The 23,145-nt window shown below is 40.2% G+C and overlaps 1 protein-coding gene across 2 annotated transcripts in view; it reads right to left on the bottom strand.

Annotated features, from left to right (window-relative positions):
* Positions 1-23,145, bottom strand: part of RC3H1 (ring finger and CCCH-type domains 1) — a 66,537-nt gene that overhangs the window by 10,783 nt on the left and 32,609 nt on the right. Inside the window, exons 6-13 of one of the 2 annotated variants that reach the window (XM_053914582.2) lie at positions 22,032-22,232; positions 18,283-18,409; positions 13,587-13,705; positions 11,539-11,651; positions 7,825-8,106; positions 7,074-7,288; positions 4,508-4,869; positions 3,402-3,569 (exon numbers count right to left, since the gene is read on the bottom strand). In XM_053914582.2, coding sequence (XP_053770557.1) covers positions 3,402-3,569; positions 4,508-4,869; positions 7,074-7,288; positions 7,825-8,106; positions 11,539-11,651; positions 13,587-13,705; positions 18,283-18,409; positions 22,032-22,232 — 1,587 coding nt within the window. Of the gene's footprint in view, positions 1-3,401; positions 3,570-4,507; positions 4,870-7,073; positions 7,289-7,824; positions 8,107-11,538; positions 11,652-13,586; positions 13,706-18,282; positions 18,416-22,031; positions 22,233-23,145 lie in introns of both variants that reach the window. The other variant, XM_053914581.2, reaches the window with a different exon arrangement.

Genomic DNA, 23,145 nt, shown 5'->3' with positions numbered 1-23,145 from the left:
TGCTTGGTTCTACTTCTAGTTTTAAAATTCCGTATCCTTTTTCATTTCTCCTCCACTTCCAGACTTTGTGTAGAACAGCTAGCTTTTTAGAGACATGACCTACTGAAGAGTGTGTCCCCCCCAACCCTAATGTATTATGCAGCTGTTAAAAAGAATGAGATAAATTCATATATTGACATACGAAACACATACAAAACCTCAAGATAAATTACTAAACGATACTGTTAAAGATAATATGTTAGTCCCTGCACAGGAAAGTTGAAATATCTAATAAATTGACAGTGATGTGCAAAATGGGTTTTGGAGGAATTTGTTATGTACGTTTAAAATGTACAAAGTTGATACAACTCTATGCACGTTGTTTATAATCAGAACTGAAGTATAAACACAGCTGGCCCATGAATGACATGGGTTTCAACTGCTCAGACCCACGACACATGGCTACTGTTCAATAAATGTACGGTTGGCCCTTGTACTCCCAGGCTCTGCACCTGCGGGTGCGGGGGGCCGACTGTATGCATTGTTCTATGCCATTTTATGTAAGGAACTCGAACACCCACCGATTTGACATGCGGGCATGTGCTGGAACCAATCCCCCCAGATACCGAGGGACGACTATATAGCAGTAAAGTTTTTAGGGGGTCAAAAGTTATACTCAAATTTTTGGGTGCCCCCACCCCCCATGTTGTTCAAGGGTCAACTGTATAAAGCTTTGTGCGGCAGGAACTGTTATTATTTACCGAGTGCCTGCGCTGGGCCACGTGCCTTATGCCCCACTTGATCTGCACCGCCTCGCTATGAGCAGGCTTCACTGTGCTCAATTTACACATGGGAAACCCGAGCCTCAGGGGTCAGGGAGGCTAAGTAGCTTTCAGAAGATCACATGCTGAGTGACACAGCTAAACCTCAAAGATGTCTGATTCCATAATTAGCTCACTTTTCACAGCGTCCTGTCACTTCCCTTATTTCTTACAAAACTGAACGGCATAACAAGGTCCTAGGATGCCTCTGATAAACAGTTTTCAAAGGCACGTGATGTTTATACCTTTCTAGTACAAGTATATTAACAGAAGATACTATGAGGTTACTAATGAATCACGTTGCTATGGATAATTCATCCAAAGTGTTTCGATAGGAAAGCTAGATACGTGAACAACTTTTATTTAGTAGATCACTTTCACAGACCCAAAAGCTTACTGTTTATTGTATGTCATATGATGCACTGTACTTTTTATTGCCTGTTATTTATAATTTGTCAGACACCAGTGTCGTTTAGAACTATAATTCTACACATAAAGGATGGGAGACATTTTCCTTACATAACATCAACTGCAACAATGCCAAGAAAACCTGACTGACTTAAAAAAATATATATATACACACAATAAATGAGACCGTGTGTACAATCAACAAACCAAAATAAATAAATAAGATCAACAAAGAGCTGTTTGTTTTTTTGAAAAGACAAAATGGATGAATCCCTAGCGAGACTGAGAAGAATGATTACTACTATCACAGGTGGAATAATGAAGACCACTACAGATGCTGTAGACATTAAAAAGATAATAGCACTCACATCGGCAGTGTCCTGTCGAAACACACAGAAGATGACCCCCCAAATCACAGCTTATCGCCCTGCAGTGCATTAATCAGCTTATTCTAGTAACTTTGTATCTGTGGTCTTTCTTTCCTGCCTTGCACTACTACATAGCCTCTCTCTCCTATTCTCTCCGTCAACTTTACCATCCTGCTACTTTCCCCATTATTCAAATAAATCTTTGGCATATCTCATTTATAAAAATAAAAACAAACTAAGGAGAGGGAATTTCATTAATCTGATAAAAATTGTTTACGAGAACCCCTACGGCAAATATAATGAATTACTAAGAGCTCCATTCACATTCGTTCAAAGACTGCAAATAAGTCCAGCACTCTTCTGGAGGGCTAGCTATCACAAGGTGAGAAAAAAAAGAGACACAAGATTGAAAACAAAAAAGCAGAAAGCCAAGTGGACATTATTCACAAAGGATATGACTGTGTGCATGGAAAACCCAGGGTAATCCACCAACAAATACTAAGATTAATAAGGAAATTTAGCAAGGCTATTGAATATAAGGGCCAATATAATGTATCTTCTCTATATTATAAGAGAAGGATTCTATTTAAAATAGCTTAAAAAATCAGATATCTAGGAGTTTAATGAAAGATGTGCACAACGGAAAACTATGACATACGATCTTACTGAGAGAAATTAAAGAAGATCCAAGTAAGTGGGGGAAGACCATGTCCTTGGAGACTCAGTATTAAAAAGATGCCATTCTCCCCAAATGGCTCTAAAGCAACACTGTTTAATGGAAATATGAGACCTGTACACATAATTTAAAAATCTCTAGTAGCCACATTAAACAAATAAAAAGAAGTATTTTTAAAGCTAATATAGCCAAAGCATTATCATTTTAACGTGCAATTAGCAGATATATATTAATGGAGTATTTTACTTGTGGGGGTGTTACATCTTCAGACCCAGTGTATATTGTACGCTTATAGCACATGTACTTTGGGTGGACCAGCCACACTTTAAGCACTCACTAGCCATGTGGCTGGTGGCTCCATACTAAACAGCACAGATCCAGAGTCAGTGTAACCCTAGTAGAAGCTGAGCAAGCAGATAGCCCTGGCCGGGTGGCTCAGCTGAGTAGAGCATCATCCCATATACCAAAACGTGACGGGTTTGATTCCTGGTCAGGGTACACACCTAGGCTGTGGGTTCAATCCCTAGTCAGGGCACATACAGGAGGCAACCCACTAATGTTTCTCTTTCTCTCTCTAAGATCAAGAAACATCTTTGGGTGAGGATTAAAAAAAAAAACTAAAGATTTTTTTGTGGACAACAAAATGATGATTCTGAAATGTGTCTGGATATTTCAAGGACCAAGAACAGCGGAGGCAAACGTGAAGAACAAACATCACTATGTATTAAGACATATTGTAACACTACACTCAGACGATGTGCTGTTGGTGTAGGGACACGGGACATGTCAGAGAAATGGAGCATGAGTCCTGAAACACACACAGTCACCTCGCCATAACGAAGGTGACCTGATTATGATGAAGGTGACTGCAGGGGGCTGAGGAAAGAGGGTCTTTTCCCTGCATGGTGCTGAGTCAATGAGATATCCTTTGGGGGGAAAATGGACCTTGACTCCTAACACACTAGAATAAAAAATCAATTCTAGATAGACTGTAGGTCTAAATGGGAAGTAAAATAGTAAACCTTTTAGAAAAAAAAACAGGAAAATATGTTCATAATCTTAAGACCAGGTGAAGATCACTTCAACAGGCCATGGCAAGCCACTGGTAGAGGAGAGGGGGGCAAGTGAGACGAAAAATGCTGTGCTTACTTCCTCTGGGTGGAAGGGCGGAGGCAATGTTGGCGAGGGTGCAAAAGGCGGTGGAGAGATGACCTTCCTTTCCTCCAGCTGGGCCATTATTTCCTTTCGTCTTCGATGTAGCTCATCTAGACTGGGATGGGGCTGGGGAGGAGGAGGAAGCCGGCTATAGGGAGTCTCCTGCAAATGCAAACATTAGTAAAAACTGAAAAAGAATTTCAGAACACATTAATTCATTTAGCACATATTTTAAATAAGCAGCAGCTTGTATACTCATCTTAACATTTAGAAATACCAAGAATCAAAGCAAAACAAGCCCCCCTCCCCAATACCCAGGATTTACCAAAGAGTTAAATTTAAGTTGTTTTTCTTGGTCAGAGACCATAATTTCCAAATCAATCTAGAACTGTTAATAAAACCAACTAAAGTTCAGAAACTAAGAAGGATTATTAGTGAGAGTGGGATAGAAAATTTTTTCCCTTTAATAGTTTAATTTAAAAAACAAAACGAAACAACCCTGGCTGGTGTGACTCAGCGGATTGAGTGCTGGACTGCCAATTGAAAGGTTGCTGGTTCAACTCCCAGTCAGGGCACATGCCTGGGTTGCGGGCCAGGTCCCCAGTTGGGGGCATGTGAGAGGCAACCTACTGATGTATCTCTCACATGTTTCTGTCCCCCTCTTTCTTGCTCCCTTCCCTCCTCTCTAAAAGTAAATAAAATCTTTAAAAACACGCCCCCCCCCCAAAAAAAAAATAAGCCCTGGTTGGGTGGCTCAGTTGGTTAGAGCATCATCTCATGTACCAAAAGTTTGTGGGTTCAATTCCTGGTCAGGGTGCACATTTGGTTGCGGGTTTGATCCCTGGTTGGGGCGTGTGCTAGAAGCAACTGATCTGTTTTTCTCTCATATCAACATTTCTCTCTCCGCAGCCCCCCTCCCTTTTTCTGTCTCTGAAAACCAATATATATGTCCTTGGGTGAGCATTAAAAAAAAACAAACCCTACCCAAATGATGATAAGATGAAAAATAAAAGCATGCTTTCTCATTAAAAAAAAAAAAAGTCACTCTAAGCGATAATCAAATTAAATCTATGAGGTAGGAAGAACAAAACACAGCATACTCTGATGTACGACGGTCTGATCTGTGTGGGATGAGGAGCCACGGGATAGTAACCTTCCACCTGCTGGTATCTCTCTCTGGATTCTGGTATGTAGGACGGTACTGCTGGAGGCGGAATCTCAATAGAACTTTCTCGGAAGAGCTCCTCTCTGGGATAAGACTGAGCCGGGTATACTCGACGGCCATCACAGTGCGGCGGGTACATGGGCGGGTACTGGTGTGGCTGTGTGCCATACGGAGGGTTTATGACGCGATCCTGAAGGTAGGGTGGGTAATGATCCAGGTAGGGAGGTGCGGGCTCAGGAGCAGATGGTGGAGGTCGCACGAAGCGGGACACGCAGTGTGGCACAGTGTAGTACATACCTGTGTATTACAGAAAAGCAACAATGGGCCCATCCAGTTTTGTATATGAGACTCTGCCTATGAAAGTATTTGAACACGAGAGAATCAACCACCCACCGATTTCGTTACATGTTTTCCTCTCTGCTTATTCACTCAGGTTAGCTTTATGAAAAATAACATGTAAAAATTGTTCTTAAAAGTTATTGAAAAAACTAGCCTGGTTTGTAATCTGCAATAGTAGATTGGCTCTCTCAATTGTTTGACTGTCTTTCAGGTTTGCCCCAACACAGCGCAAACATTGGAAAGCAAAAACTACCCTTCCCTGAAGTTTAGCTTGCACAAACCACTCCCTCGCGTGAGTTCGGAAGGTGCAACTGTGTCAGCCGGAAAGAGACCCGGCGCGGACCTAGCAGCTACTGTGTTGCTCCAGAGCGGCGGCAACAGCTATGCCAGCAGCGTCCCAATTTCCAGATTTCTGCCGCATGTGACGCGATCCTGGAGCTAGCAGGTAAAACAGAAGTTTCCCACTCCTGCTGCCTCTTCACTGTAACAGGTTCTTTCGGCAGCTAGTGCTGGGAAGTGCTGCTGAAGGCCTGGCTTAAGCCTGCTTTTCCTGCACCTCCCACTGATTTTATAAACACCTGAACTTCCTGCATTAAACCTCTTTCTGCTAAATATTGAACCTTAACTGGTACATTGTATTGAAAGTCACTTCAACAAAGTAATAGCCTTATACTGTTTCTGACACAGAGATCCAACACTTCAGTTGAAAAGTTGAGTGTTTGCCCTGGCCGGTGTGGCTCAGTTGGTTGGAGAATATCCCATAAACCAAAAGGTCGCGGGTTTGATTCTCAGTCAGGGCACAAGCCAAGGCTGCAGGTTCAGACCCTGGCTAGGGAGCACGTGGGAGGCAATCGATCCATGTTTCTCTCTTACACTGATGTTTTTCTCCCTGTCTCTCTCTCCCCTCCTCTCTTCCCCTCTCTAAAATCAGTAAGCACGTCCTTGGGTGGGGACAAAAAAAATTTGGTGTTTATTTTTTTCAAACTGTATATGTGAAATGTCAGTCATCTACTGTCCTTCATTCTCTACACCTAGTATTATCATTAAAACTGGCTAATTTTTCAAATGTATCAAAATCCCGACTCTTCTTTCCCACCATACTAATTGAGACCTCAACACTCACACCTGCATCAACAATAGTCTCCTTACTCCTTACTGACTCTAGTCTCATTCTTTCAATCCACTAGTAAACCCTTCTCTTCCCAAGCCCTGTATTTGGGGCATTCTTCCATAAAGTCTCTTTAATTTCTCAAGCTCTCAGTGAGCTCCCGAGGCTTGCAGTTACTGCTACCGCACGAACACTAAGCAACACAATGAACACCTAACTTTCGACCCGTGTACAGTGTATACAGGCGTACTTCGATAGCTTGCATTTTGTCTACTGCACTTCGCAATAACTGCATTTTTAAAAATCGAAGGTCTGTGGCAACCCTGGGAGCACGTCTACTGGTGCTAGTTTTCCAACGGGCCCAGTTGACGGTTAGCAGTTTTTACCGATAAAGTATTTTCAGTTAAGATGTGTGTAGTATTTTTTAGACATAATGCTGTTGCGCACATTAATAGACAACAGTACAGTGTAAACACCACTTTTATGTACACCGGGAAACCAAAAATTCGTGTGACTCACTTTACGGCGGTCTGGAACCAGACCCGAACTGTCTCCTGTGCACACCTGTACGTACACATGCGCTTGCCCACCGAGTTTCCTCTTCTTCACTAACTCTGATTCCACGCTACAAACTCTCTCTATGTACGTTGCACTTTTCATGTGTATGATAGCACCCAGAAAACTATTAGGTGGTAACTGAAAGGAAGAAAAATATACTGTGCCTACTTAATTGATACCCACCATAACATGGAAAATATTTTTCATGCTTGAAGAAAATTTTGGTCAGGAAAATATATACTGCCTTAGCAAATCTCCATTGTCTACATGGACGACTTGTTATTTCCATAAATATACGAATATATTTAATATATAACAGCTTTATAGCTTTGCTACTTCATTTATTTTATACTATTTAGTTGATCACAAGATCTGTTTTTTCCAAACGATTAAAAAGTACACTTACCTTAAGGAGGCTACTGCAAATATGACCCCCCTACCCAGACTCATTCCTAAGTCCTACGAACAGTGAGTGCAGTAAAGGAAAGGTCATTACCCTGCTGATAAGGCGCGGGTTCAAAGGGCGGAGCCGCCCCTCGAGGGTCCTGGTAGTAGACATCCCCCTGCTGCGCTGGGTACAGCTGAGAGCCCCGCGGCACCATCTGAAGCGGTTTGGTGACGGGCATGGGAGGCAGGTCTGCTGGTCCCCTTGGAGGTACAGGGTGTGGGTTCACAGCTAGGGCAGGAATGCTCTTGGGGACAGATTCTAGCCTACAGAAATAAAATTCTGCAAGTCAAACCTAAGGTCTTCAATTGTACAGATTGTTAAATGTAAAAAAATAAATCGCCACAATTTGGGAAAGGATTTTCTTCCAATAGTCATTCCTTCTACAAAATTTACAAACTTTCATCTTATCTCACCTATGCTAAATTTCTTAAAAAATCAGTAACACAAAAAAATAGAAATAAAAAAACAACAAAATGGCCAAAAAATGAATTAAACACTGATTATTCTTCCTTCACTCTATTTTACATTTATAAAGAAGAGACTTTAGCCCTGGCTGGTATGGCTCAGTGGACTGAGCACTGGCCTGAGAACCAAAGGGTTGCCGGTTCAATTCCCAGTAAGGGCACATGCCTGGGTTACGGGCCAGGTCCCTAGTTGCAGGCATGCGAAAAGCAACCACACATTGATGTGTCTCTCCCTCTCTTTCTCCCACCCTTCCCCTCTCTCTGAAAATAAATAAATACATAAATATCTTTAAAAAAAAAGAAACTTTAAAATACAAGTGAGGGCAATGACATACAGGTCGGGAGGGGACCCAGGGGCGCTGCTGCTCAGATGATCTGTCTTTCCTGGTTTCAGACTGGACTCGTAGCTGGGGTCCGTCCCTCGTGGAATCAGCTGCGCGACCGTGTTCCCCGCTGACACGATTCCATTGGGCAGAGCCGGGGGCTTTCTGCCAGGCAGATCCACGGCGCCTTCGTCTGGGAGGCCGGCTGCCGCAGGCAGGCCCACTTCATTCAGCTGACCCAAAGAGGCGCTCAGGGGTCTTCGGGGAACTAGGCGTTTGTTCATCTTACGGAATCTGCATAAAAATCAAAGGCACACACCATAACCAAAATTACAAAAGCAAAACCAATGATACAAATGTCCTAAGAAACAGATACAAAAGTTAAAGATTCCAAGTACATGATTTTCTAGAAATTCTCTTCCAACACTGACGTTAGCATCACTCTGAGCACATGTGCATGTGCGCAGTATATTTGTATCTATTCTGTAAAATCTTCAGTAAGACACACGAAGTATAAAATTCCTCATAATATTTGTAACATTACAAATCATGCCAATATTTGCATGAATATAGCTAGGTTGTATTTGAAATTTCTCTTCCTGAAACTTAGGGGAGGAAGGGGTAGAAAAACCTTTAGAAGACAGTTTTCGGCAAAATTTTAGGTTCCCCTCAAATGTCTTGGGATACTGTAAGCCTATATTATAAATGAAGAATAAGACAAAAAGCCAATGTGCACTGAGAAAAATTTACTATTTGTTCCATTAAAATATTTAAATAATCGAGAATTGTAATTTGTATCAGATCTGATTCAGAGATACTGATGTTTTGTGTACCCACATAAAGCTGAAATTATTTCAAAACTGGGTTCATGGAAACAATGGAGAATAATGCCTAAATCTGAACACACGCTTTGGTGTAAAAGGCGTGTAGACGCTGAATCTAACCACAGGAAAGAATGAAGCCCTCAGATGCTGGCATCCTTGCTCCTCGACAATGAAAGCAAATCTATTTGCACCTAGCACATTCAAAAAAATTTCAAACACAAACCCCAAGACAGTAATGCTATTTTTTCAAATATTTTCCATATGTGACAAACTTCTGGGGGAAACCACTCTTAACAGTTCAGTATGTAATCATACAGATTCTTCCATGCACTTCCTTAATATTCATACGTACATAAGATTATTGTTTGCAGAAATAGGGTCATATATGATTGCCTAGTAATTTTTCCCCCTCCACTTCATAATCTTGGCTATTCCTTTATGTCAGTACGTTCTAAGTTATTCCTAATTTTTTGCTATTAAAACAATGTAGTGACAGATAATTACGTACATGTATTTGCACCCTGTGTGAGTACCCGGAAGCAGAATCAGTCTCATGTATGCATATGAGAAACTATTTTAATGCTCCAAAACAATTAATTACCACCCCTACTGATAGTGTCTTTCTTTAGTATCTCATCAAACACTGGGTAGCATCAGTCTTTGTTAACTGTTAGTTCAAGAACACCGACTTTTGTTTTTATCTGCTTTCTTTAGCAGGGAGTGCAGGGGAGCAGAAGCTTCACATGTTTACTGGTGATCAGCATTCCACTGCTTTTTGCTCATTTGTGTTCATGTCCCATCTATCTACTGGCTTTTCTTTCTTACAGATTTTTAAGAGCTCATTCTATGTCAGGGATATCAGCTTTTGTATATTATTTCCCCATTAATCTTTTTTCTTTTAATTGTGGTGCGTAGGCCGTATCTTAGCTTTTAATTTTTATGTAATCAAACTTACCAGTCTTCTCCTTTATGGGCGCTGGGCTGTCACTCCTCAAAACCCTTTCCTGCCGTGCAATTACGTAATAACAGAAGTCTCTAAGTATTCTATGGCTTCCTTCTTAAATATCTAAATTTCTGATATATTTAGAATTCATTTTGGTGTAACGGTAAGAACCCAGCTATTATTCTTCAAATGGACAGCAGATAGTCCACCCACTTTTCTCTAATTGGTGTGAAATGCCACCTTTAACACACATGCCACATCCCAACATGTATCTGGAACTCTCTCTAGATTTTCTATTCTATTTCATTAATCTATGCTAATACTATAGCCTGTATACACTTTAGCTCATAATACAGCCTAATAGTTATTAATCTAGATATTAGTCTAGTCTCTTTTTTCAGAATGTCCTTGACTATTTGCATAATCTTCCAAATAAATGATTTCATTAGGTCCTAAAAATCATCATGTGAAGATTCTAATTGGGATTTCAGTGAATTTACTCTTTCAGAGAAAATAAAGCCTTCATAATTCCCAGTCTTATCTAAAAATATAGTATTCTTCTTCTTTTATCCAATTCTTTCCTTATATTCCCAGCTAGTCTACTAATTCAATTCATATAGGTCCTGAATACTTTTTATATTTTTTAATTTCATATCTTTTCGTTGTTGTTAATGCAAAAGGAATCTTTAATTTCACTTTACTGGTTTATATGACAGCAATTCATCAAAAAAATTTTTTTGATTTGCAATCTTACTAAAGTCTCCTTTCTTTTTTGTTAAATATTTCATTTATTTATTCTTTTAGAGAAAGGGGAAGGGAGGGAGAAAGAGACGGAGAGAAACATCAGTGTGAGAGAGAAACATCGACTGGTCGCCTCTCACACACACCCTGAACAGGGATCGAACCTGCAACCCAGGCATGTGCCCTGACAGGAATCGATGCCCAAGCAACTGAGCCACGCCAGTCAGTGCAAAGTCTCATTTCTTAGCTTCCAGTGCTTTTCTTAAATTGCTCTGTGAAATAATTTAAGACTGATTTACTCTCTTGTTCACATACATTTGCTACTAGAATATTAAATAACTGTTTACTAGTACAGAAGTTTGCTTTACTCTTAAATGAGACTGAATCTCACATTTACTAATTAAGCATGATGTTATCATGCTGGCTTGTAAGATATAATGTTGAGGAAGTACCTATGATATTTTTGTTCTAATAAGGGATTTTGATCTATCACGGACATTGGATTTTATTCAAATGCCTTTTGGCATCTTTGGATATGATCACAAGGTATTTCTTCTGTAACTTATAGTAACTAATATTGTGCTACCTTTGCAGTAAGCCATGGCGTCTATTTTAATGTATTATTGAATTCCAAGTTTAATATTTAGAATTTTAAAAGTGTTACTATGTGAGATAAATTTGTAGTTTAATTATACTATTTGTCAAACTCAGTATTACTGATTTTATTAAAAAATTTAGAAGTTTTTCTTTCTTTCTACTATGTGCTGGAAAATTTAACATCATTGGAATTATGTGGTCCTTGAAATTTGAATGATATCTGTGAAACTCAACCTGGAAATTAAACAATTTCTTTAATAGAGCAAAGCGGCCATTTTTCCATTGGTGATACATTACTCAATTAGTTAAAATTAGTCAGTGAAAACTGATGAAAATTCTCAGAATTTTCATCTCTATTTTGGTAGTGAGAATGACTCAATTCTAGATTTAATTAACCAGAAATAGCTTCCTATTTTTAGGCACGATGAAATGAAAGCTGAAAAGACTGCTTCAATTTTCTTTTTAAAAATTCCGTCTCATGTATTATTTTCTAAACATTTCCTGTTCATTGAAGAGAATACACCTACTCTTCTTGTATTTCTCCATGGCGGCAAGTTACTCTACTTCATAACTCTACCTTCTCCTATTAGAAGGCTGAGTTCAATGACTTTTTGCACTTACTTTTCCAGTTCCTCCTGGGAGTGTGCAAATGTACAGCTGGCCCCACGAGGGCATCCTCCTCTCTGCTTCATATCTCGACACATGTATGTTTTGTATTTGCTATGCTGTGGAGGCTAAGTCCAAAATTAAAACATTAGACATGAAAAAAAAAAATGGAAAACTTTCACTGCCATTTTAGGACCCTGATAATCTAGACGAACAATTCAGACTGACTGCTTCACACACATACCAGACTGCCCAGAACAAAAGCGCTGGAAAGTCGTTCTGTCTGGTTTCAGAGAGTCCCAGAATCAGTTCATTAAAGAGAATGCAGACCAGATATCCTGGTATGTTCTCAAACACGTACCAAGAGAGGGAGGGAGGCCAGGGAAGGAGAGAGGTAGAGGTAGAGGTAGAGGTAGGCAGGTAGGTAGGTAGATCATAGATAGATAGGTAGCTGGATAGTAAATAGATAGATATTTGTTGGTCACCCATTCTTGCATTCATTGGTTGATTCTAGTATGTGCCCTGACTGAGGATTGAACCCGCGACCTTAGTGTAGCGGGATGATACTCTATAACCAATTGAGCTACCAGGCCAGGGCTCACATAATTTTTTTTATTAAATCTCAGGAGGGCTCAATGATATTTTTTACAGGTTTTATAATGAACAAACCACTGAAGTCTAGGACTTTTTAAATGTTTAAACTATCTTCTAGTATTCGTTTTGAACACTGTTTAGTATAGTATACTTATAATTCTGTTTCTTTTAAAAAAAAGATTTATTTATTTTTACACAGAAGGCAAGGGAGGGAGAAAGAGAAGGAGAGAGACATCAAATGGTTGCCTTTCACATGCTCCCAACCGGAGGACCTGGCCTGCAACCCCGGCACGTGCCCCTAATGGGAATCGAACCTTTGGGTTCGCAGGCTGGTGCTCAATCCACTGATCCACACCAGCCAGGGCTATAATTATGTTTCTTTATAACACACCACAAATCTACACTATGCCCTATAACCGAAAAATACTCGGTAAGCAAGTCTCGACACATAGGCTGTATCAAGGACTTAACGTATCTCCCAAGATACAAATGAAACTCACTGCTTACGACTCAGTGAGAAGGCAGGACGGTGGATTTGGGAGTTAATAAGTTATCAAACACGACAGTAAGTGAAAGAAAAATTAATGCATTTTTATCACTTATTGGCAGAATTTAAGGTTAATCTTACTAATTTTGTCATATTCTTCATAATGTCTAATGGAACAGGGAGTTAAAAAATAGGTTTTAACTTCATTTATTTCTGAATCAAAAAATAAAGCTCTGATCTGTGGTTAGGTTGACTAGGATAATTACATCCGTATCCTTCTACTTAAGACAGTTTTAGTATTTCTTCCCCTCAGAGAAGATTAAGAATAGCAGATAACCTACTGTTAACATTTACCTGAGTCAGATAAATTAATAACAAGGTTTTAATTTCTCAAGTTTACTACTGCAAAATAAAAGAGCTAGTAAGCCTAATATAAATCCTGAGCAAAACAAAATTTTGGGGAGTAAAGTTAAAAAGTCTAGTTACATGACCTATTATTTCACTGCCATATATTTCATTTAAAAATATTTGAGAAAATTTGGCCCACTGGTTTAACAAACATTATGAATGAAAAATGTTAAAATACTAATATAGAAAAAGCATTTACAAACACATGTACAGTACTGGAGAGATGTAGCATTAGCATGAAAAAGTGATACCTACTGTCAAACAGAGATGTTACAGAAACCAAAGAGAATAATTTAATTTAAATGGGATAAGCTTTAGCACAGAATCAAATGCTGCTACATCCACTGAGAAAAGTGACTCCAGCCCAACATCAGGCCAACAAGAATTATTTCATTTCAATGTTGTCACATAAAACTACTAGGCTAATCCAGTAACTGGCTGCTAACCATGCTAACCTAACATGCTGCCCATGCAGTCGGAGTCTCAGAATGTTCCTGTCCCCTTGCTGGCCTGTGTGTGTCTGCGAAGTCACCCCCGCAGTGGCTCACTTCTGAGTTTCCAAGCTCTCCCTCACCTGCTGTTGATCGGCTCCTTTCTTGCTGTGGTTCTGGATATAGTCCACCAGACCATGTACCACTGTACGCACGGCAACCAGCCCGTTTTCTAGCTGTTCCCAAGTAGGAGGAGGAGCATCTACACAACAAATAAAAATAAAATTTAGAACAATGTTATTCACTGTTTTGTTCAACATTACATTAACAAAGGAGCTGCGTCAGCACTTCAGTGAAATCAAGTTGAGCTTCAGGTGATAGCTTATTCACCTAAATGTCATTTTAAAGAAACAGATATATTCTTCTAAATCTGGGGCTGCAAACTGAACTAGCTGCAGGGACAGGGAAGGTAACATAGAGCAATTAAGGAGACCACACCACCAATGGCAACTGTTCTTAGACCCTCAGTGTCGGAAATGACAACAGAGAGAGAGAGGGACTGCGCTGAACCGGGGAGCACGTCTCACATCTAGGGTCATGGTTCCTATTGAAGTTTAGCTGATAGTCGTTACGTGAACATGCAAGGCTGGCACTGCCGGATACAGCACAGTTTCCCAGGGAAAGCCAACATCTGAGATTTTTACGTAAAACTATCCAGTTTTTAAGTGTTGGTAGCCTACAACAACTTAGAATACTGTGCAGACCCACGCCCTGTGCACCAACCAAAACGTAACTGCGGCCCGCCTGCAGTGAACCAGTCTGTGACGTGCATTTGGAAATTCTGTGCACATCAAGTATTGATAAACAGACATTTAAAAAGTTTACTAGAAGAGCTAATATATAAAGCAACTCTGCTACCCATCTTCTTCATTTAGTATGTTATTTCTCCAGGGCCGGCACTGGGATTTTATAAAGGAAAAATTAACCACGGGGGTAAATATGACATGTTTAGTTAATTAATTATGACAGAGAGACAGACAGGCAGACGGAGACATCCATGTGTTGTTCCACTTACTCATGCGTTCATTGGCTGATTTCTGTGTATGCCCTGACCGGGGAGCAAACCCGCAACCTTGGCATGTTGGGACAAGGCTCTAACCACCTGAGCCACCCGGCCAGGGCTGACGTGTTCTTTAAAGGAGATATAAAATGATGTGAGAACACAGATGCAGAGACGGTTTCAGATGGAGACATTCTGAAAGATTTAGGTGATGGCATTTGAACTAGGCTTTGAAGGCCACGTGGAATTTTAACAACAACAACAAAGATGAAGAAGTGGAGAAGGTAAAAAAGAACAGTCGCACACAATATTTTTTGGAACACCTAATGCCCAGGGATTGCCCTAGTTGCTGGGGAAGCAGTAGCAATCAAAACAAAAATCCTTGTTATATTCAAGGAGAGGAGCCAGGTAGCAGGCAAGATAAATAGTCCGAATACAGGATGTTTAGATGATCATGAGTTGAATAAATCGAGCAAAGACGGGGAGTGAGAGAGGCGTGTGTCACACTTTGGAACACGGGGACTGGGAAGGCCTCCTGAGCAGGCTGTGCCGGATCAAGGACCTGAGAGAAGGGTCTGAGTGAGGCCCGGGAACAGACCGGAAGAAAAGCATCTCAGGAAGAGTGAGTGAAAAGCCTGCTCTGGGAGTGGCCTGGCCTATCTGTGCCGGTGACACCACGGGAGCCGGTGGGATGGGAAAGAGTAGGAGACGAGGTCAGCGAGAGGTAAAGGAAGACCACGTCCTGGAGGCCCTGCAGGTCACTGAAAAGATTTTGGCTTCTACTGAGTAATGAAAGCCCTGAAGAATTTTTGAGCAGAGGGATAACAGGATCACCTTGGCCCCTATGCTCAAAGCGACAGACAAGAGGAGGCTATTCTCCAGTCCAAGAAGAGAGACAAGGGCAGTAGCAGTGAAAGTGATAAGCAGGTGGATTCCGAGTACACCGGGCCTACAGGATACGCTGATGGAGCAGATGTACCTTATGAGAGAAAGATGAGTTGAGGGGGACATCGCCAAGGTGTCTGCACTGAGGAAATGGAAAGCCAAGGTTGCCACTAACCGGAACGGGTGTGGGGCTGAGGCTTGGAACTCACTTTTCAACAGATTCAGTTGGAAATTCTTATCTGATATTCAAGGGAGAGGGTGGAATGTTGGATATTGGGCAGGCAGGTGGATATACAAAATAATTCTGGAAGCAGGTCTAGCCTGGATACACTGTTTCACGGATTCTAGATTGCCATCAATTGTAACACACACACACCATTATTTTATGTGCCAAAAATTTTGTTAAAGATTACTAAATTATCACATTCAATTGCTTGTACAAATGCATCCTAATTTCAGAAATGCTAAGATCTGAGTAAAATTGTGGGCTTCAAAACTAATGAGATACAATAAATTCACAAGTTATATAAATATTTAAAGCCATGATACTTTAAATACATTTAAATAATATTTAAAGCATATTCTAGGGAATAAGAATAAGTAGAAAACAGAAGAGATACAAGGATTAACTCTGGAAGCACTCCAAAAGTTAGATGCTAGGGGGCAAAACGATTAGAAGCTATGGAGAAGAGAAAGCAGCGAAGGAGGCTTAAGGAGGAGGATAGAATAAAGAAAGAAGGAAACTAGGAGAGTAGAGGCCTGGAAGCCATGTGAAAAAAGTGTCACAAGAAGCAAAATAAACAACAAAGGTAAATGCTGCTAACGAGCCAAATACAATAAGTACCAAGAGGTGATGTTTGGGGTTAGCTACATGGAAGTCACTTGTAACCTTGACAAAAGCAGATTGGATTAAGTGGTAGAGATAAATTCCTGGTTGCAGTAAGTTCAAGAGCTATAATAAAAAAGGAGGGACATGGAGTGGTAGGTGGATGGCAAACGGTGTCAGAAGTGTGTTACAACAAAGGAAATAACAGCATGTTTGCAGGCTGGCAGACTATCTACTAGAGATGGAAAAATGGTAATAAGAAGCAGAGATGCTGGAAGGATGGACCTGACAAGACAACACTGGCACGTGAGGAGACAGGGTGGCCTTAGCTGCGGCACAGTTTATCCGCTCTTACACCAGGAACACGGAATTGACCACACGGACTCGGGGACCCAGGCTGGTGGGCGACGGGTGGCGAGCCTTTGGAGTGCTCTTCTCGTGGCTCGGAATGATCAGGATACACAAGTGGGGAAAATCACGTGTTCCAGGAATAGCTCTGATTGGTTTGGTTAAGCAGTTTTGGTGGTAAATCCACAAAGGTAGGCTGGTAAAAAATCAGAGTGCTGAGTGCCACATTCAGCAGTTCTAACCTTATTCCCCGGGCACTGGGGTGTCACTGGCAGTTTATGAGTGCAGAAATGAGGTCAGAGAGTGGAATGGAAGGCACTCGGTCTCAGGAGAAGGCCTGAGGCCCTCACTGAGGCAGTATTGATAGGCAGGGACAAAGGGATACTGTGAAAGAAGAACAGAAAGATCCTGTTATCTGGAACGGTATGTAGAGCAAGGGAAAGGAAAAGATAGAAAGTAACAGAAAAGACTCAGGTATTGTGCCCACATACCTGGAGGATGAGGTCATCTACAGAGAGAGGGCACAGGAAGAAGAGCAGGCATCCAGTGAAATGAAATGCGGAGACGATGGTGAATCTCAGAACGCATTTGGGAAGGTGGGTCTGGAGTGATGAAGAGAGAACAGGGATAGAGATACCTGGGCGTCTGTTATCTATGGGGAGAGAATACCTGATGCTGGGAGTGAACAGCCATCATCCAGAGTGCAGAGAAGACAAAGTTCCAGAACACAACCATCCTACTCCTTGGTGGGCAGGAGAGGAAAGAATGGTCAAAATGAAACAGAAATAGCATTTAGACAGATCAGAAGATAACCGTAAGACTACGGATATAAGCTATAAGCTACTACAAGAGTCTCCGTATCAAGGAAGTAGTCAACATTATCAAATGCTGAGGACAAATCAAGTAATGTGAGGACCGAGAGAAGCCTTTGGAATTAGAAAATTGCAAATTAATAGTGAATGTTAAGAGAGTTTTAGTTCAGCCCTGGCTGCTATGGCTCAGTGGATTGAGAGCTGGCCTGCAAAGCAAAGGGTCACAGGTTCAATTCCCAGTCAGGGCACATGCCTGGGTTGTGGGCCGGGTCCCATGGAGAGGAAGGGCGGGGGGAGGGGGGGGCATGTGCGTGAGAGGCAACCACACATGAATGTTTCTCTCCCTCTCTTTCTCCCTCCCTTCCCTTCTCTCTAAAAATAAATAAATAAATAAATAAATCTGTAAAAAGAAAGAGGGTTTTAGTTCAGTAGTGGGAATATACACAGGAACTGCAATAGGATCCAAATCAAAATATCTCAGATGAAGTATGAGGTGAAAAATGAAGGTTGGGTGATTTTCAGGTCAGGAAGAAGGATAGGAAAGGGGTTGAAAACCAAAAAAATGGGACCAAAAATGCAACTAATGACATATGATTTAGAAAAAAGGGGAAAACTTGAGTTTTGTCAAGAGACGAGAATGGTAAAATACAGCCCAACTCTACAGTGAGAGAAAGGATTCCAGAGAGAATCTATGAACAGCATAGTAAAAAGTATTAAGTAACTATTAGTTGAAGTAATAATAGAAACAAAGAAGACTGCAGCCAGAAACTTAAAATACTGTAGAAAAAACCTGAAGTAACCACTCTGGGAAATTCTAGAAGAATGTGACAAAAAGTAATTTAGAAAACCATCAGCAGCACTGGGGCACACAGGGGACGCAGTCCTCTGTCAATCTCCCCTGGGTTTACCTGGACTAGGGTCGATGTTTGCCAATAGCTCCAAATGGGGTCTCAGTCGGTTCAAGTTTGCTGGGTCTCCAGTCCGCTGGAGAGCAATGGTTAGTTCCTGAACACTTTGTGCAAAAGAGGCTGGAGTCTGCAACTTAAAAAAGAAAAATATTAACTTCCCCAAAGGCCAGGTAATCCTTTTAAAACAAAGATTATTTGCAATATTCACAATCATGTTCACAATTTATTAATTTAATTTTTACCCTCCCAAACACCCCAGCTTTGGCCAGACTGGATTACCTGCTGCTACCTGAGCGAACCCTGCACCTCTGCATCTACAGAGCTTGGCGTATTCCCTCTGCTGCCAGTCCTCACAGGGAGAACTCTCTCGGCTCTCGGCTGGGAAGTACTCTTCCCATTTTATGTTCTCAGAGTTTGGCTCTTGGGATCCTTGCAAATAATTGAAATTTGGAAATATAGTCTAGAGATAATGCTATACAAAGGCAAGAACAATGAAACTGAACTCAGCTGGAGTTTGAGTTCAAGTTCTCTTATAGACCAAAGACCACGACACTGGCTATAACCTTTACAGACTCAGTCTGAAGTGCGTGGGTTGTACGGACTAAATAACTTCCAAAGTCCACTGTAACTCTGAAAAATCCTAATTCGGTTTGGGATTCTTGGAATCCACCAGGTTGTATATTTTCCTAAGGCTTAATGCATTAACTTCCTTATGCTGCCCATACATAACCTCTAATAGGAAAAAACGTTGATTATGTGATAATAACTTAGGGTTTATACTTGGGAAAATTAACTGTTCATTAACACAGATGAGAATATTTCCCTCGCAAAAGGTCACTCTATAAAAGATAATTTTTCTTTAAAAGCATACATTTTAAAAGACATGGAAAATAATATTACTACTAGAATGCTGACATATCTATATTTAAATTTTTCATCTGTACATGTTTTTTTACCTAGTTATAAGCAGTTTATAAAGTCATGGTTTTGGATACCTTTGATATTATAACAAAACATTTTTATATTGCTATCCACAAAAGTAACTAATATAATGACAATACCCCTGTATCTACCACAAAGACTTAATTAAAATATTTCACTAATTTTTTAAAGAAATTAAATACTACTTATCAGTTGCAGAAAGTATCTGTTCTTTCATAATTGTAAGTATCTGTTCTGACAGTCATAACTGTAATTTTAATGGCCATAAAACAGGGTTCTAAGTAGACAGTTCTTAACTTTTTTAACCATCCCCTCATTTTCTTCTTTATGAATAATAGAGCAATTAATACCTTTGAGCTCATAGCCTTTTTGAAAGTTTAAATTATTTCCTTAAAATAAATTATTAGGAATACTAAGTTTGGTCAAAGGACATGAATATTTTGAATTTTTATTCACTGATGAATGGCTCCCCGAAAGATCTGTAGTGCGTTTTATAAGCCATCAGCAGTGTATGAGCATATATGTTTCTTTTACTAATTAAACAGGCAACATTTGATTTGTCACTGTTTTAAATGTGTATTTAATTACTTTTGGGGCTGAAGTCTATCCAGTCAACTAGATATATTTCTCCTTTGTGAATTGTTAATTCATGTTTCTTTGTCCATTACTTTACTAGGATTATGCTTTTCTTATTAATTTTAATAAATTTTCTATTCCCACTGTTCAATACATTAACCATTAGCAACATGTGGCTATTTAAATTAAAAAAAAATTTTTTTAAGATTTATTTGTTTTTAGAGAGAGGGGAAGGGAAGGAGAAAGAGAGGGAAAGAGAAATATCAATGTGTGGTTGCCTCTTGCACACCCCCTACTGGGGATCTGACCTGCAACCCAGGCATGTGCCCTGACTGGGAATCAAACCCACAACCCTTTGGTTCGCAGCCCACACTCAATCCACTGAGCTACACCAGCCAGTGCTAAAGCAAAAATTTTAGTTCATCAGTTGTACAAATCACATTTCAGTTGCTTAATAACTATGTGTGGGCCCTGGCTGCTAGCTCCATTAGTTAGACCGTTATCCTGATACACCAAGGTTGAGAGTTCAGTCCCCGATCGGGGCATGTACAAGCAACAACCAATGAACGCATAGATAAGTGGAAGAAAAAAGTGATGTTGCTTTTTCTGTCTCTCCCTTCCTCCTCACCCCTCAAAAATCAATTAAAAAAATACCCATGTGTGGCTAGTGATCACCATATTGGACAGTGCACATATAGAACATTCTATTATCACAGCAAGTTCTATTGCTCTATACAATGTAGTACATCACATATACTGCAAAGTTTGTGTATCAGTTTGTTGTATGAAGGTCTCTGGATAGTAAATTCAAATTCTTGCTCATAATGTGAGAAAATTATTACAGGACATACACCTAGTTATATAGTCCAGTTCAGCCAATAAGGTCAACTTCCTTGAAGAATCTTTATAAAAGAAGTCGAGATTCTTTTCAGAGGTAGAAAGCCAGTTCTTTAAGAGATCATTACTAGGGTTTCAATATGTTACAGTCAGTCAGCTGCATAATTTTAGACCTACAAATTACAGGTAAAGTTTGGTTAAGGTACCTAGGGAAGACTTAAAGGACAGCACAAGAAATATATGTTGTATTGAAAATTATGCACCACGTATTATAAAACACATTTCCCATTCTCCTTCAACATCAATCTTCTACTCATTCAAATAATTCTATCTTTGGGAATAACAAAAAAAGATAAAAAGAGACAGACAGAGAGACTGAGTAGCCTGGAAAGAGGCTCAGTGGTTACGAACATGGGTGCTAGAGTCAGGCCACCCTAGTTCAAATCCAGGTCCGTCGTGGGAGGAGCGTACTTAGCCTCTCTGCCTCTGTATGAAAGGGACCACACAGGGGTGCTGGGAAGAATACATGAATGAATCCTTTAAACCACCAGGCACGCACCCAGTCAGCTCAACATCTTGACTTTATTTCTCCCAACTAATGGTAGGGTGAACTCTAAAGTATATGATCTCTATGGTTATAAGTATGTAAGGTAAAATAGTAAAAATTAAACACTGTTATTGGACATAATATATTTACATGGCATTCTAAGGCTTTTTTATAGTGCTTTCATATATTTCATATTGAATTACAACACATTTATAGTATGCTCCAGTTTTTTCTTAGTATGCTCCTATTTTAAGAAAATTAAAAACAGCTCTTAGAGTAAGAAGTAAATAATGGAGGCTGACCTAAAATTCATGTATGCTCTACTAATTTTTTCATCATAACAAACAACAGATAAAGTAGAACTTTACTGAAAACTGATCAAATTGAGAATGGTTGGTAACTTATGCAAAATTTTTCTGGCTGAGAATACACGAAACGTCGATGTGAACACGTCCCAGGCCATAAGTGGCTGCTACACGCAGACTATAGAGGCATTCAGACAACGGGTTTAACTGACACAGTGAATACGACTTGGGAACAATGAAAGAAGGGAGGCGATGACATAAGAGATGAGAGCCTCTCTAAGAAAAGAGTGCGCGCGCTGGACAAAGCCTTACAACGCCAATCAAATCCTGCATGAATGATGTCCATTATACCTCAATTTAACACAGTCTCTACATGAACAAACTGGTGTACCATGTGACTAGCTATGACATGACACCTGACTACAGAGAATACACTTCACGAGGAGTCTGACGTGCAGTACCCCTGTAATGCACATTACTTAGTAAATGGATTCCCAGCACCCCAGGACCAGCCCGAGCAGAGAGGGCCAAACAAGGTCTACCTTGTCAATGATGGACTGCATGTGAGACTTGTGAGACTGGTCCCCGTAAAGCAAGGAGGACCACTGGTCCGGCGCGATCCGCAAGCCCGCCTCCATCGCAATCTGCACTATCTGCGAGTCATGTTCCCGCCGCAGCGCTTCATAGGTTCTAAATTCCTCCTTCAGCTGCATCAGAGAAGAGTCCTCATCACGTTTGGTGACCTGTTACACACATACATCTCATCGTGAGTCAGAGAAAGGACAAAACGGGCTTGCACTTTGTAAGAGCCTTTACAGATAACAGATAATTATGAATGTAACACATTTCTTTTAGTAACAATAGCAAGATTAAAATGGAGCACACTCTTTTGCCAATAAAACATTTCCCTTTTACTGATGTCAGAATCTTCTGGAATGAATATGTGCTGGCACAAATCCAAAGACTGAACAGACCTTAACACATAATGCACTTTAAACTGTATGTGTGTGTATATGCACTAGTGAAAAAAAGAGAAAATACTAATGCAAGTACAATATTCTGAAAAGCAACGTACATTTGTTGTCCGTAACTGTGGAGTATTACTGCAGGGTTTGCCAGTTGTTCAGCCAGTTGGTACTTACAACTGGAGCCTTGGATGCTGGTGTGATTCTAAAGATGACTAATTTTACGTGGCCTAATTCTCCATGGAGTTTTGTAGGGTGAGCTACCAACAGAAAGTGTAAATTCTGAGATGCTGAACTACAACAATCATGATAATGATGACAGTATCTTTTAGGAATTGAAATAATTAACACTTATTGAGCACTTAGCATGTGCCAGTCAATGTATTAAGCTACCTTACCAACTGTTATATTGAAGTGTTAACTCATTTAATGCTCCAAACTTGTTGGAGGCAGATGCTATTGTTCTCATTCCCAACAATTCACACTTTCAGTCAAGCTGGGTTTAGGCCAAATCCTTAACATATGAAAGTAAAATAATTCTTGTCTAGGATCACCTTATATCCTAACACATTTTAGAACATATTTTGCCTGTAAACTTTTTAGGACTCAAGTTTCTCTAGTAGAAAATTTCCACCAAAGAAGCTACAAAATGTTTTAGTCAAGACTTTTAGGTCATACTGACACAATATTT

Source organism: Desmodus rotundus, chromosome 12 (assembly GCF_022682495.2).
Source record: "Desmodus rotundus isolate HL8 chromosome 12, HLdesRot8A.1, whole genome shotgun sequence".
Taxonomy (NCBI): Eukaryota; Metazoa; Chordata; class Mammalia; order Chiroptera; family Phyllostomidae; genus Desmodus; species Desmodus rotundus.
This window is presented reverse-complemented; position numbering and strand designations above follow the sequence as displayed.